Below are 13,337 nucleotides of genomic sequence, written 5' to 3'. Positions count from 1 at the left end.
CTTCAATGATTGATGATATTTTATCAATAAATATTACGAACAAATATTTTTAATAAGAAATAATTATTGAAATTCAATTCGATACTCAAAGGTTTGGTTCAGAAAAAATAACTGATATTTCTGAATAATTAGTTTTTATCGAAGTATTAACCAGTCACTCATTGGAGGTATTGATTTTCTATTTAACCAGGATTGCTGATCTTTTTCCTAAAACTTTCAGCTTCGGGAAAAAATATTATAGAAGCCTTATAGTAAAACAAAATCCATGAGTAAAAAAAGAAAATTTCATTTCCAAATATTGACAAATTTAAAAAACGACTAAATCGATCTGTGTAAGGTGAAGTTAATGTTTTTCTGTCAATAAAAGCAAAGTTAATACCAAACCAGATAAATGTTCTATAAAATTGTAGCAGTTTAATTTTTCATTAGAACGGACTGTTTTTTTCCTTGAAAACATTACGTTTTAGAGAAGTAGGAAAAAGTACGAAGAAGAAGTAAATTTTGTAATTCGATGTCCGTTTCTTCTTGAAAATTTCTTCACTTCATTAACCAATTTGACAATTCTTGTTAGAAATTGTTTAACGAAATTGCATTAAGCTGAATTATGTTATGCAGTCAATTATCACTGTAATAATCATTTGCCTTTTTAATCAATTTCATCACTGATTATTTAATGCAAATCTAAGAAAATTTGTTAATTGACAGAGAACCAATATCAATATTTTATACAAAATTTTCGAATCATTAACTCACACCTTAGATATTTTTAATTATTTTTGAGCCTATTTGAAAATAAAAACTTAAAGAAGGGTCCTTAAAACCCCTCCTATGTTTAACTGGAGTCCATGACTAGGTGATTTCGCATTTCATGTTCTGAAATTACGGTTGAAAAATTATAAATTTTCGTGGAAAGAAATGTTTTTCTATCATTTGGGCTCAAAATTTAAAAGACTTAAGTAAACTTAAGTTAATTTACCAGAATCTATGATATAAAGCTGGATTAACTTTTATAGTTCATTATTTTTCTTGGTTATTTTATGGAAATGATTTTTTCCAGAACACGTTTTTTTATGCAATTTAACAGTGATTCTGATAGTTAGGCTTACGATTTCTAAAGTTCTTAGATATTTGGTCATTTCTCTATATCCAAGTAAGATTGACGGATTGTGTCTATTGAATAAGATTGACAGTATAAGCAGTGCATTTTTTCAAGCTTTCGGATCTGTCGAGATATTTCCTATTGAAGGTATTTGGTAACACTATTATTTTTTCATTTTTTTACTGTGCTTTTTTAAGATCAAGTTTGAAAAAAGAGCACAGGAAATCCAAAAATATTCTTCCAACATAACTAAAATTCTAAATGAAAAAACGTCATCAAAAATTGTTTAGATGTTAAAAAAATATACGTTAATATTTAAAACTTAACAAAAACTAATCACCATAGAAATAATTGTACACAAATTAATTTTGACGTTGATACTAAATTATTTTAGTATTCTAAATACATACTGATTTTAAAAAAATCATATCATAAAAGTTTAAATCAAGTTCATCTTTCTCACTACAGATAACTTTTTAGTCATATCTTAAATTGACAGAAAAATAACGGTACTTTTTCATATTTAATAAGGAACTATATCAAAACTACTTAGTTAAAAAGTTTTATAACGCTCCTCAAGTCCTTAAGAATAAAGGACTTGGAAAAACTTCTTAAAATGTTACGTTTTTAAAATATAAAAATGGTTTGCAAGTATTCCTGTTTTTACTATAATACTACATGTCAAATAAGTTAATTATGATGTTGGTTAAAACCTTAAAAGATATTTTGAGCTCTCAGGTTCAAAAGTTTAAATATTATAAAAAAGTTCGAAAAAAAAGTATAAAAAATCTACGTCATTTACCAGCTTTACCATCAAGTAAAATAATTCCACCAAGCTTTACATATTATTTTTTTTAAATATAACTTATTATCTTCCACAAAATTCACTGCAAATCACTGTACATATAAATATTTTATTTCTTTTTAGCTTTTCTTTAAATTGCATTATGCATTTTTTAACCAACAAACTTCACCCTATAAAATTTTCTTATTTTTGTTGCTTCAACTATATCAAACACTATCACATTTTCATTATTTTTGTTTTGCTATTTTTTAGTTATAATTCTTTTCCATCAGTCGACAATTTCTCTTTTCACAAATTTCATCGAATTATTATCATTTTTTTAATATTTATTTATTTTTTGAACCGGAAAAGAGCTAAGTATTTAAAATATAAAAACTAAAGATTCTTTTTGTTTTGTTGCATAAAAACGTATCTACAAAACTGGTCGTAAGAATTAATCAAATAAAATTGTTTTAAAAAATATAATTATGTAAAAAATAAAATAAAAATTGATAACAAACTTAAACATCAGTTCCGCATCCCTCTTGGTAGCCTTCATCCGGCGAACTCCTACTGCTGCTTATTAATGCACGTTTCAAGGCGGTCACTGGTGGCAGTACTGGGACGCCACCCTTCTGCCAAACCCGTATCGTCTTTGCGTTCACCGGTACGCCGTTGGCCAACAGCTGATGCTGCTGCTGAGTTCCGCTTAGGTTCGTTAGGGGTTGTTGATGCGTCACTGGTGCAGGTGTTGTTGAGCTTCTAGTACTACTATTACTACCGTTATTGTTGATGTTGCTGCAACTGGTCGATGTCATCGCTGATGTTGCATTGTTGTTGTTGTAAATGGGATGCATAGTGTGATGAATTTGTGTTTCGGCACCCGGCACCAGAGGCAGTCCGTAGTCAGAGGGATAGCCGCAGGTGGAGTTGCCACCCGACGAGAGATTCGTCGTCGTGGTTGATGTCGTGGAATGGGCCCCCTGGCCGACCATCATGGAAGACGAGGTTGAGGGGGCGTTGTTGAAGTGTGTTCGGGGGAATGTTTTACTAAAGTAGTCTGTGGTGCGTTCATGGAGGTCGTACAGTTGGTTCGTTTCCATGATCGGAGTCTTGTCCGAGTACCCTGTGTAGCCGGATATTGTTGTGCTGGTGGCCCTCTTCAGATACAGATCATCAGTCGCCGATGAGGATGTTGTCGCGGTCTCCCAGAGACCAGATGGATACAGGGAGTCACAACCTCCCGCCCGGCTGTATTCCCCACTGGAATTCGCTGTGAGAATCGCCGGAATCTTTAAGTCCGCAAACTCGTCGCTGCCAAAGCGTTTTGTGTCGTTTATCAGGTCTGGATTGTTGCCTGCTGAGGCTGTGGGCGAGATGAAGCAAGTTGCTGTCGAGAGGACACTCCCGTTATTGTCGTAATTGCTCGTGCTATAGGCCAGGTCAGTCAGCCGGGGTGGTTTCTGTACAGGATTCGTGTCATTCGATTCAGCATGCATTCGGTCGTTTACGCTGCCCTTGCGATCGAGAGTCGCACAGTTGGGGATCGCACCATTGGCGATCACAACTCCACCAATATTGCCATTCCCTGTTGGTGGTTGGGTCTTGTTGGTGATCGAGTTTTGATGGTTCATTGTGGTAATAACCTCGAGATGGTTCGGAGTCTTGCTCTCGATGAATGGCGTTCGGCGCAATCGCAGCAAAAGGAACATGATTATGAGGAAGATGAAGAGAATAAGGATCACAAGAGCTGCGCTGAGTCCAACAATTTGTCCACTTCCCAGTGAGGCCATACCAGCTGCTCGCATACTGACGTGCAGAGTGAAGTTTGCCTCTGCTGTTCCCGCTTTATTCTCCGCCACGCAATAGAACTCACTGGAGTCAGTTTCCTGGGCGTTTGTAAGGATCAATCGACTTCGCTTCTCGAATTGACCATCTTCGTATATGTAGACTCTCTGATAGGCGCTGAAAGCACTCCCATTTGCTAGAAGTCTTCCAGACCAATACCAGTTTATGGTCGCAGCTGGGATGGCTGAAGCTCTGCACACTATCGAAGCATTCTCTCCCATGGTAGCCTCAACATAATGGTTGATCGGAAGCATCTCTGGCCGGCAAGCAAAGTCATCGACTTGCAGATCTGCAAATGAACGGTCCAACACTCGTTCTGGACCACCCGAACAAGTTGGAGCAACTGGATAGGGAATGTTATTCTGAAGAAGCCATAATTTTGCTGCCCTCAGCCGGCAGTCACACATCCAAGGATTGTCATGCAGCTCGATACCGTGCAGTTTGCTCAGGGTCTCAATGGTCTTGGGTCGCAACTCTCCCAGTCTGTTGCCGTTCAACTTGAGCTGTGTCAGACTTTCCAAACCCTCAAAAGCTTGTGGAGCCAAAGTCTGTATGTCACAATGGGACAGATCCAGCTTCTGCAGACTCTGGGTATTGCCAAAGGAATATGCTTCGATCTTATGGATATGATTCGAGGCCAGTGTCAGATCTCGCAGAGATGGTATGAAGCCCAGGGCATTCGAGGGCACTACCACCAACAAATTATGCGACAAATCCAGCTCTACCAAATTCGTCAGTCCCTTGAAGGTCTCGGGTTCGATCTCGCCGATCTTGCAATTCCGCAGATAGAGTTTCTGCAGATTTAGCAAATTCGCCCGAATGAATTGCTCATTCGAGAGCGTCTGCAACTTGTTGCCAGACATATCCAACACCTGAGTCGAAGGATCAATACTCTCCGGGATCTGGATGAGTGATCGATCGATGCACTCCACTGTCTGCTTGCCACCCTTCCACTTGCATGCACACACCGTCTGACAACTACTCAGCTGTTGCTGATTCACGATCAATGGATTATCGTCATTGGGATTCATGATCGGTGGCAGCAACATTGCATCGTTCACACTATATACATCGTTGTGGTTATTGTTCGAATTGCGGTTGTGACCGTGGCGCCCAACGCCAATCCCACGATCACCCACATCACTACTGCTGCTACTACTACTACTCCCGCCACTGTACATCACGTGATTTTGTCGGTTATACCGTGAAGCACTCACTAAGGATCTATTCACAGACACTGTCAGCAAGGACATCACAATCAAAACGATCAAACTTGATCGTTGGCCATAGCTGAGCAGAATCTTGTATCGGATTTTATTGTGATGCATGTTTGGTTGAGGAATGATGAAAATCCTTTTTTTTCAAAAAAAAACTTTGAAAAGTCAAATGAAAATCCTTTCACTCTTGAATCAGAGTTGATGAAATATTTCAAAATGAAAAAGGATAACAACAAAAAATTAAAACAAACCGAAAACAAAAAAAAAGTTTAAACTAAAGTAATTTGTATCTTTTGTGATAAAAAATATCCTTTCAAACAAGGTTTCTATAAGAGTCGTATCCTTGCGGCAATCTGCACTGGTAATCCATGGTTAGTTAGACACACGAACAAAATAATATTTTCTTTCAAATTCAAGGACTTTCTTCTTGCACCACCACACGCACTAAATATTTTGATATTTATTTTCATGTATATTTTTCACATAATCCTCTTTTTTCTCTTCTAAACTGGTAATCCTTCTAATTTTCTTGTTGTTAATGGAAAGGATATATCTTATTTTTTTTTTCTTATTCACAAATCAGATTAACATATAGATTTTGTTGGCCATCAAAACCACAGCTTAACATAAATAAATATACACCAGAGGCACACACTCTGCGCACCATGGAGCGGAGTAGAGCTGAGTGGAGTAGAGAATTTATTTAAATCCTTGAGAAGCAAAAATTCCCTCCTAAGGATATTTTCACACGATAACGGCCGATATTCACGCAAAATACCGATTTATAAAATCTATCGCATATACACACTAATGTATTTCCACTTAAAATAACAGAAGCACAAGAAATAAAAACACACACCACATACAAGGACTTTTCTTATACGAAAGGTAAGGCTGACCAAAATTTTGGAAATCCTTTTTGATTTTATTTCTAATTTGACAAGATACAACTTTATTTTTCGGCGTCTGCTAATTTTCAAAAAACAAAGATTATTATTTGTATCTATCACACTTAGATATAGATTTGGGGTTGATTAATTTGTATCTTTTAATTTTTTTTTTTGAGATATGAGATATTATATTTTGAAATCCGGAATTAAAAATACAAGGAGCGAGTACAGACTATACACAACCGCACCGCATGGTTAATCAACATTGACTAAAAATGAATTTCAAAGTATACCTACTCAAAAATCTGAGTGTGAACTGCGCGCAGTAGATACATTTTCAGATATTTTTTTCTTCTTTGGTTTGAATCTTTTTTTTTTCTTCTATTTTTGTTTGCTTTTCGCAAATCGCAACTCACAAGTCACAAGTCTGCCTCACAGAACCAAAACCAAGACCAAATAAGAGAGTTCGAAAAATGTGTGTTCTGCTGAGAAAATTCGATATCGAAATTAATGCAATGGGCTCGAAAATTGTATTTGACAAAAAAAAAACTGAAGAATGTTGAATGAAGATAAAGAGTATCAAAATAGTAATCGTAAATAGAAGAATGAATTTTATTTCGGAAAGAAGAATTTTGTTTAGGTACAAAATATTCATCAGATACTTTTTCGAAGATGACAAAGTTAGCTCGACTTGTATACAAACCCAAAAGCATCAGTGACTTTGAAAGATATTGCGTGAATGATGTTGCACAGAGTGAGTATGTTAGGCTTAATTTATGGAAAGACGTATGCTGATGTTTTGGAGTAATGGCTCTTTTCGGTTTTTAAATATTTTTCGAAAAAAAAAGTCACAATTCAAATATGTTTAAGTAAACATGTTTCAATAGCAAGAGTTGCTAAACTCTTAAGAAGCACACATTAAAATTGCCTAAGTTGAGCAAGTTGAGTATTTCTTCATATTTTTTCGTCAACATGTTTGACAGTCATTAGTACGAAAAGACTTAAGTTTGAAGGAATTTTACACTAAGAACATGTTTCTTCAACAATGTTAGTAAACATCCACTTCTAATCTTCGAAAATGTTGCAAACCAATATGAGCCTCGTTCATTTTCATTGATAACATGTTTCCTTTCTCTTTTTGATCATTTTCACAATTTTACATTTCTCTTTAGTGAAATTCATTTCATTTTCGAAATTTTCTCTTCACTTGGTGAATAATGACGGTGAGTAAATTTCATCAATCTCCTACCAAAAGAGGAACTTTTTTCTCATTTCATTTTTCTAATCAACAAATTTTTACACCAGTATGATGGTGCAACATGTTGTGATTCATTCAAGTTTAATTTTGAGTTTCAAATTGACACACTTTGGCGAGTAATCGATTTTGGGATTAAGGTTTCTTTTAATTGGAATTTGAGTCAGCCTTTCTGTAGGTATATTGTGTAAGTGTTGTTATTGTATTCCAGTTTCCTTATTTTTGTATCGTTGTAGAAAAGTATTTTCCGTGTTTCATAGGTAAAACTATATAAGGGATAGAATAAACAACTAGGTTAGGTATAGTAGGTGCTTGTATATCGTTTTCTAAAGCAACTACAACAACATCTGAACTTTCTATAGAGGTTGGTATAGCTTTGGTAGTAGGGCGTTATGATGGGTTTGATGATTTTGGTTTGAGAGAATTCGATGAATTTATCTTACTATGTATCTATCTTGTGGATTGTTTTGTTTTTTTTTTTTGTATTTTTGAAACAGACACGAGAGAAGATACAATTATATTGTTGTGTAATGGGGGAGTAAATTAAATGTAAGATGAGGGTTTTGATTTAATTTTTCTTGTTTTATTGGATGTAGCTATCTATAGCCTTATAAAAACACCAACGTTCATTTGTATAAAGAAGAAAGGAGATTTTGAAATAAGTTTTTATATTCTGGTATATTTTTGTGCATTGATTTTTACTAAACCGTTTGAGAAGTTTATCTAGAGTTCTACTTTTATTTTTCTACAATATCAAATTTGATTTAGGTTTTTAAGTTAAGAAATGTTGAAAAAGAAGAAAATTGATTTTTATACGTTAGGAGTTTGAGCAAATCATGGAAAAAGTATTCATCCAAGTTCTTAAATAAAGTGTCTTGTCTGTGATATTTTTGGATGAATTATAATTGAGTGAAATATTAAATTTCTTAAAGATATTTTGTGTTTTAGTGATTCAAAGTCTAAATGAAAGACCTTGAAAGCCTTAAGAAAAAGAATGTTTGTTGTTAATTATTAAACTAATGAATTGAGGGTTTAAAGACTTTGGTTTACAAAAAACATGAATACATTACTTATTTTTACACATTTTTTTAAAATAGATTTTAAGTGCAGATAAAAGAAGTTTGTTACAAAAAAACTATTGAAAAAAGTTAAAATTGAATAATCCCTTTTACATATCTCCGACAAGTTATTTAAGGAGGTGACAAAGAAGGTAAGACCTGATCAAAAAGATATTGAAATTCTTAGCTTATAAAGTGCAATTTTAAATTACTACTGGTACTTTTTATACTTGATAAGGGATCAGGTTTTTTTTGTAAAAAGGACTTTAATTTAAGATGGTTTTAGTACCTTGTTTGTTTTAAGGACCTAGTGTAAATGCTATAAGCAAAGGCAGGGATGAGTGGAAATCAGTCAGTCAGTGAGCACATTGGTTCTTAATTCGTAGATATTGCAATGACTGGAAAAAATAGACCTTCTTCCAACGTTCTACATTCACGCAGTACGGCTAAGAAACGAATCTCTGTACTTGGCCGTGCAACCGATGTTGGCCTCGAGATTTGGGTTAGTTGAACAACTTCCCGAATATCATTTTAAAACTGAGAAATATTTGTAAAACTGATTTTGCATTGCTTTTATAACGTGAATTGTAAAGAAATCGTTTTAGTAGGAATTCCAAAAATGTAAGTAGGTTAAAATAATATAGTATTTTTTATAAACTTTAAAACAATGGAAAACTTAGCAACTGAACTGGTATAACAATATTCTGAGAAAATCCTTATTCAACATATTTCTTGGAAATTTTTAGGAATTTTTATTGGTGCTCTAAACGTTTTGTTCTTACCATTCATAGGTTTGCCAAATTGAAACCCTACAAACCCAGACATTTGACAACATCTAAAAATAAATTTTCAATTTTTGTGTTAGTAATTTATTTTTGAATTTGACATTTATTTTGAAATCTTTTATTAGTTTATAATATTTTATTTAATAGGAATGTAACTGAAGTTGTTTGAAATGAAATGTAGGAGATAAACGTTTTTCTTTGGTGCGCTTTTAATAGTTAGGCAAACTAGAACTGCCAACGAGATGAGTTTAGGTTAGGACTCCTTTCAGTCTCGTTTTGTGGCACCAAAACATGACAAGAGTATACTACTTGTAAGGCTTCCAAAACGAGATCAAAACCAGATATTTATTGCTTTATTCTAAACCAGTTGCGGTTATGATTTTACGATTTGAGAAATAAAGCCAAATTACACTTTTACAAAAGTGAACAAGCCTCACATCAATACAATCGATTTCATTTGTTTAAATTAAAACATTTCATTTTCGCATTGGACTACCAAGAAAAAATGCCACTAACAATAAGATTGCATTGAAGAATGGCTGAGATTTCGATGCATAAGAGAATTTTTAAAATATTTAATTTTGAATTTTTAACAGAATAAAATATGAGTTAATCAAATGTCCTTTCCGGAATTCAAACACTGTTGAATTCAATTGCAATATTACCATGCTGGAGATAACATTTGAAAAAAAAAAAATGCTATTAGAATGTCAAAAAATAATTTACTGCATTTCTTCAAATCAAAAATCTGTTAAAAGTCTACAATTTTCGAATTACTTTATTGATAAGTATTTGACAGCTGAATCAACTTTATTCAAAAATGAAATGAGATTGACGCCAAAATGAGACTCAGTTAAACGAGGCCGATAAGGAGAAGAGATAGAAATGTTTTGATTTTGACCAGACCAAGACGATACTAGCAAAATTCCCTTCAAGCTTCGTCTTGAACCAACCAACAAAGTGACAATCAAAAAAATTATATTTCACCTTACTTATTTTAAGATCAGAAGACAATATTATTTTTTTAGTGCGAAATTTAATACATCAAGAAATACCACACTTCTTAAAAAAATTAGCAAGAAGAAAATCTAAATTGTTGGGGAGTTTTCATTTACTGCTTAATCACTACAAAGTAATACTTTTTTAATATTTAAAAAGAAAAAAACAACAGTCCGTAGAGAACCACGGCCTAGTGACCTACAACTTTCAACCGTTTCATGTTAGAAAAGCACCTACAGTTCTTACGGCAAATCTGAGCGGTTAGATGTGGGTTTCTTGACAGGAATTACTCTTGGAGAATTTGTCAATTCTTGTTAAAAAGTAGTATGCGTGAACAAAAAAAAAATTTAGGTGGCACAAGTAAGGATTAAACGTAAGGCCTCTGGCAGGACAGTCAAATCTCAGGCCCTTTTTAGTATTCTTAAATTTATCAGAAATTTAAAAAAAAAACAAGATTTTAAACTATTTGTACACCGTAGCTAAAAATTGAAGTCACTACAAACAATGTCTTTCTAAACCATAATTGGCACCCAACAGAAACAAGTAAATTTATAAAAGAACCACAGCAACCAGTGAGACTAAGCTTACTTACTTTTAATATTATATTAAGACAATTTGAAGGGCGTTATTTGGTACTGTTAACCAGTTTTGTCGTCCATAGTTCAAGAACCAGAAGAGATATCGATTTCAAATAAATTTTGTTATACAGATAATAAGGCAGAAAGATGCAGAAAGGGCTCTCAAGAAAATTGCGTGGGTTGCTTTTTTACCAAAGCAGTTTGAAAAAAAGGTGAAAATTTGTCACCTCCAAAGTTATACAACTAAAATATGATTTCATCTCCAAAACAATTTTGCGCAACGAAGAATAATGCTTTTGACATCTGATCAAATTTTGAGAAAAATCGAATTGACAATTTTTTTACGAAAAATAAAAACCTAAAAAAAAATTGATTTTCAACTCAAATATCTTTTCAAAACTTTCAGATATTGGCTTTAATTTGCTTTTAAAAATATTGTTGCCAACATTCGTTAAAATTGTGAAAAAAATTGAATTGACAGTTTTTTTTTACAAAAAATTAAAAACCGAAAAAAATTAACAAAAGTTGGTAAAAAATGATTTTCGACTCTAATATCTTTTCAAAAATTGTAAATATTTGTTTAAACTACTTTTATCTTTCAAAAAATATTGTTGTCAACATTCAGTAAAATTTTGAAAAAAATCGAATTGACAGTTTTTTTTACAAAAAATTAAAATCAGTCGACAGACGGGATGGGAAGTTATCAGTGTGGACCGCATCCCAGCCTCTTTTTAATTTTTTTGAATGAAAAATCAAACTTGAAAATCTGATTTAAAAAAACTTTCATCATAAGAGTAGATAGAAATTTATAAAATATAGTAAGTAATAATAAATTTACTCGGTTTAAGCTTTCGTCTAGAAAAGACACCTCACTTTAATGAATGTGACACAAATAAATTAAATAAGAATTATGCATTTTATTTGAATGCTAACTTTAATTTATACACGACTGGGTTTCTTTTTGTTCTCTTAATTTTGAACTTAGAAGCTATTGTCATCAGTCCAATTTGTTGAGTTGAAAAACAATTAAGACATTTTTCGAAGTTTGAAGGTCCCTAGAATATAAATAAAAGGTTCTTGAAGAGATGTCAGAGTGTGTGTGCGTACCTTTTTAGAGGCCATATCTCAAAAATCAGAAGAGATATCGACTCAAAGTATTTGCTTTTAGTAAGTAATTTTCTAAAATAAAGTAACAACCAGAGAATATGTAGTAAGGAGTGGAAAGTGAAATTAAAAAAGAAGTGAAATATTTGGTTGACCTAAAATATCTCTGCAAGCAATAATGCTAGTGACCAATTTTTGTCTTACAATTATCGGGCACTCAAGAGGTTATTAATACCTTAATATCTTTAAGTGGTACCGTGGCATGATGGTTAGTGCGTTGGACTGTCATGCTAGAGGTCTTGGGTTCGATCCCTGCCTATGCCATCTAAAGTCTTTTCACGGGTACTGCCTCTTGCGAGGAATTGACAAATTCTCCAAGAGTAACTATTGTCATGAAAAAGTGCTTTCTCAAAATTAGGCGTTCGGAGTCGGCATATAAACTGTAAGTCCCCTCCATTCCTGACAACATTACTCGCACACAGGAATGGTTGAGAGTTGTAAGTCACTAGGCCTTGGTTCTCAACGGACTGTCGCACAACCCAATTTATTTTTAATATTTTTAAGGTTTAAGAATAGTGCGAGCTTTAGGAAAATATTGAAGGATTAAAGAGTAGATACCGATGCACATTGTACTTAAAGTCACATTCTTGATGTGCGGTTAAAAAAGAATCTCTATACTTGACAGTATGTAAGAAATCGAGCTCAAGGATCAACTGATGCTAATGTAATAAACTGATGCTAAAAATAATAATTTTCTTAGAAAAATTCAATTGGTATTTCTTATAATATATAAAAACTTTCTAAAGTTGGAAGAATTGGTTTTCGACTGAAAATATCGGGGAAAAAAATATTGGAATGAAACTAATTTGGAACTGACTGTTTTTTAAGTTAATTAAAAAAAACTGCTTGTTTTACAAAACACGAAAACCTTAAACAAAACAAAAAAATATACTTTTGACAGAAGTATTTTAAGAACAAGGAAAGATTTTGACTTAAAATGTTTTTATCTCACACAAAATATTGTTCTTAATATTCTGTTAAACTTTTTTTTGAATGGTAAAAAATTCGCAGTGCAAACATTCTATCGACTCATTTCATAGAATTATTGAATCCAAGCAGCATTCAAACAAATTGGCACTATGTGATACCTGGATTAAACAACGAAATCCTAGATACGGAAATTAACCTTCAGGAAGTGGAATTAACTCTAGGATCTCTTAAAGATGGAAAAGCAGCGGGTGCAAATGGTATTCCTATTGAGTTCTATAAATACGGAACAGTCATATTAAAAGAACGTATGGTAATGCTTTTTAATGAAGTATTTGAGGGGTACATTTTCGTAAATAAATTTCGAGACGCTATAATTTTCCCGATACACAAAAATGGTTCCTTGTTGGATGCAGTGAACTATGGTGGAATTTCTTTTCTTTATTCGACTTATAAGATTTTTACAACCCTGTTACAGACGTGATTTGCAGATCAGAAACTGTAAAAATAGACTCAAGTGAGCTTTAGATCAGGGTACTCTACAATAGATAATATTTTCATGGTCAGGAGGCTAGCTGAACGCTTTATTAAACAGGGAAGGAAATTGTATGCATTTTTTAATGACTTCAAAGCAGCATTCGACTCAATCAACCGAGGTGCTTTATTCTACAAGCTATATGGTCTTGGGCTTGTCCTGAAGTTTGGACGCGTTCTAGGAGAACTGTTTACAGGA

The 13,337-nt window shown here is 33.3% G+C and overlaps 1 protein-coding gene across 1 annotated transcript; it reads right to left on the bottom strand.

The window, feature by feature from the left end:
- Positions 1 to 1,838: 1,838 nt before the first annotated feature.
- On the bottom strand, positions 1,839 to 6,223 carry LOC129952740 (uncharacterized). The gene has a single exon (XM_056065546.1). It carries the CDS (start codon positions 5,057 to 5,059, stop codon positions 2,405 to 2,407), a length of 2,655 nt encoding a protein of 884 aa, XP_055921521.1. The 5' UTR covers positions 5,060 to 6,223; the 3' UTR covers positions 1,839 to 2,404.
- Positions 6,224 to 13,337: the final 7,114 nt, after the last annotated feature.

Source organism: Eupeodes corollae, chromosome 3, assembly GCF_945859685.1.
Source record: "Eupeodes corollae chromosome 3, idEupCoro1.1, whole genome shotgun sequence".
In the NCBI taxonomy this organism is placed as follows: domain Eukaryota; kingdom Metazoa; phylum Arthropoda; class Insecta; order Diptera; family Syrphidae; genus Eupeodes; species Eupeodes corollae.
This window is presented reverse-complemented; position numbering and strand designations above follow the sequence as displayed.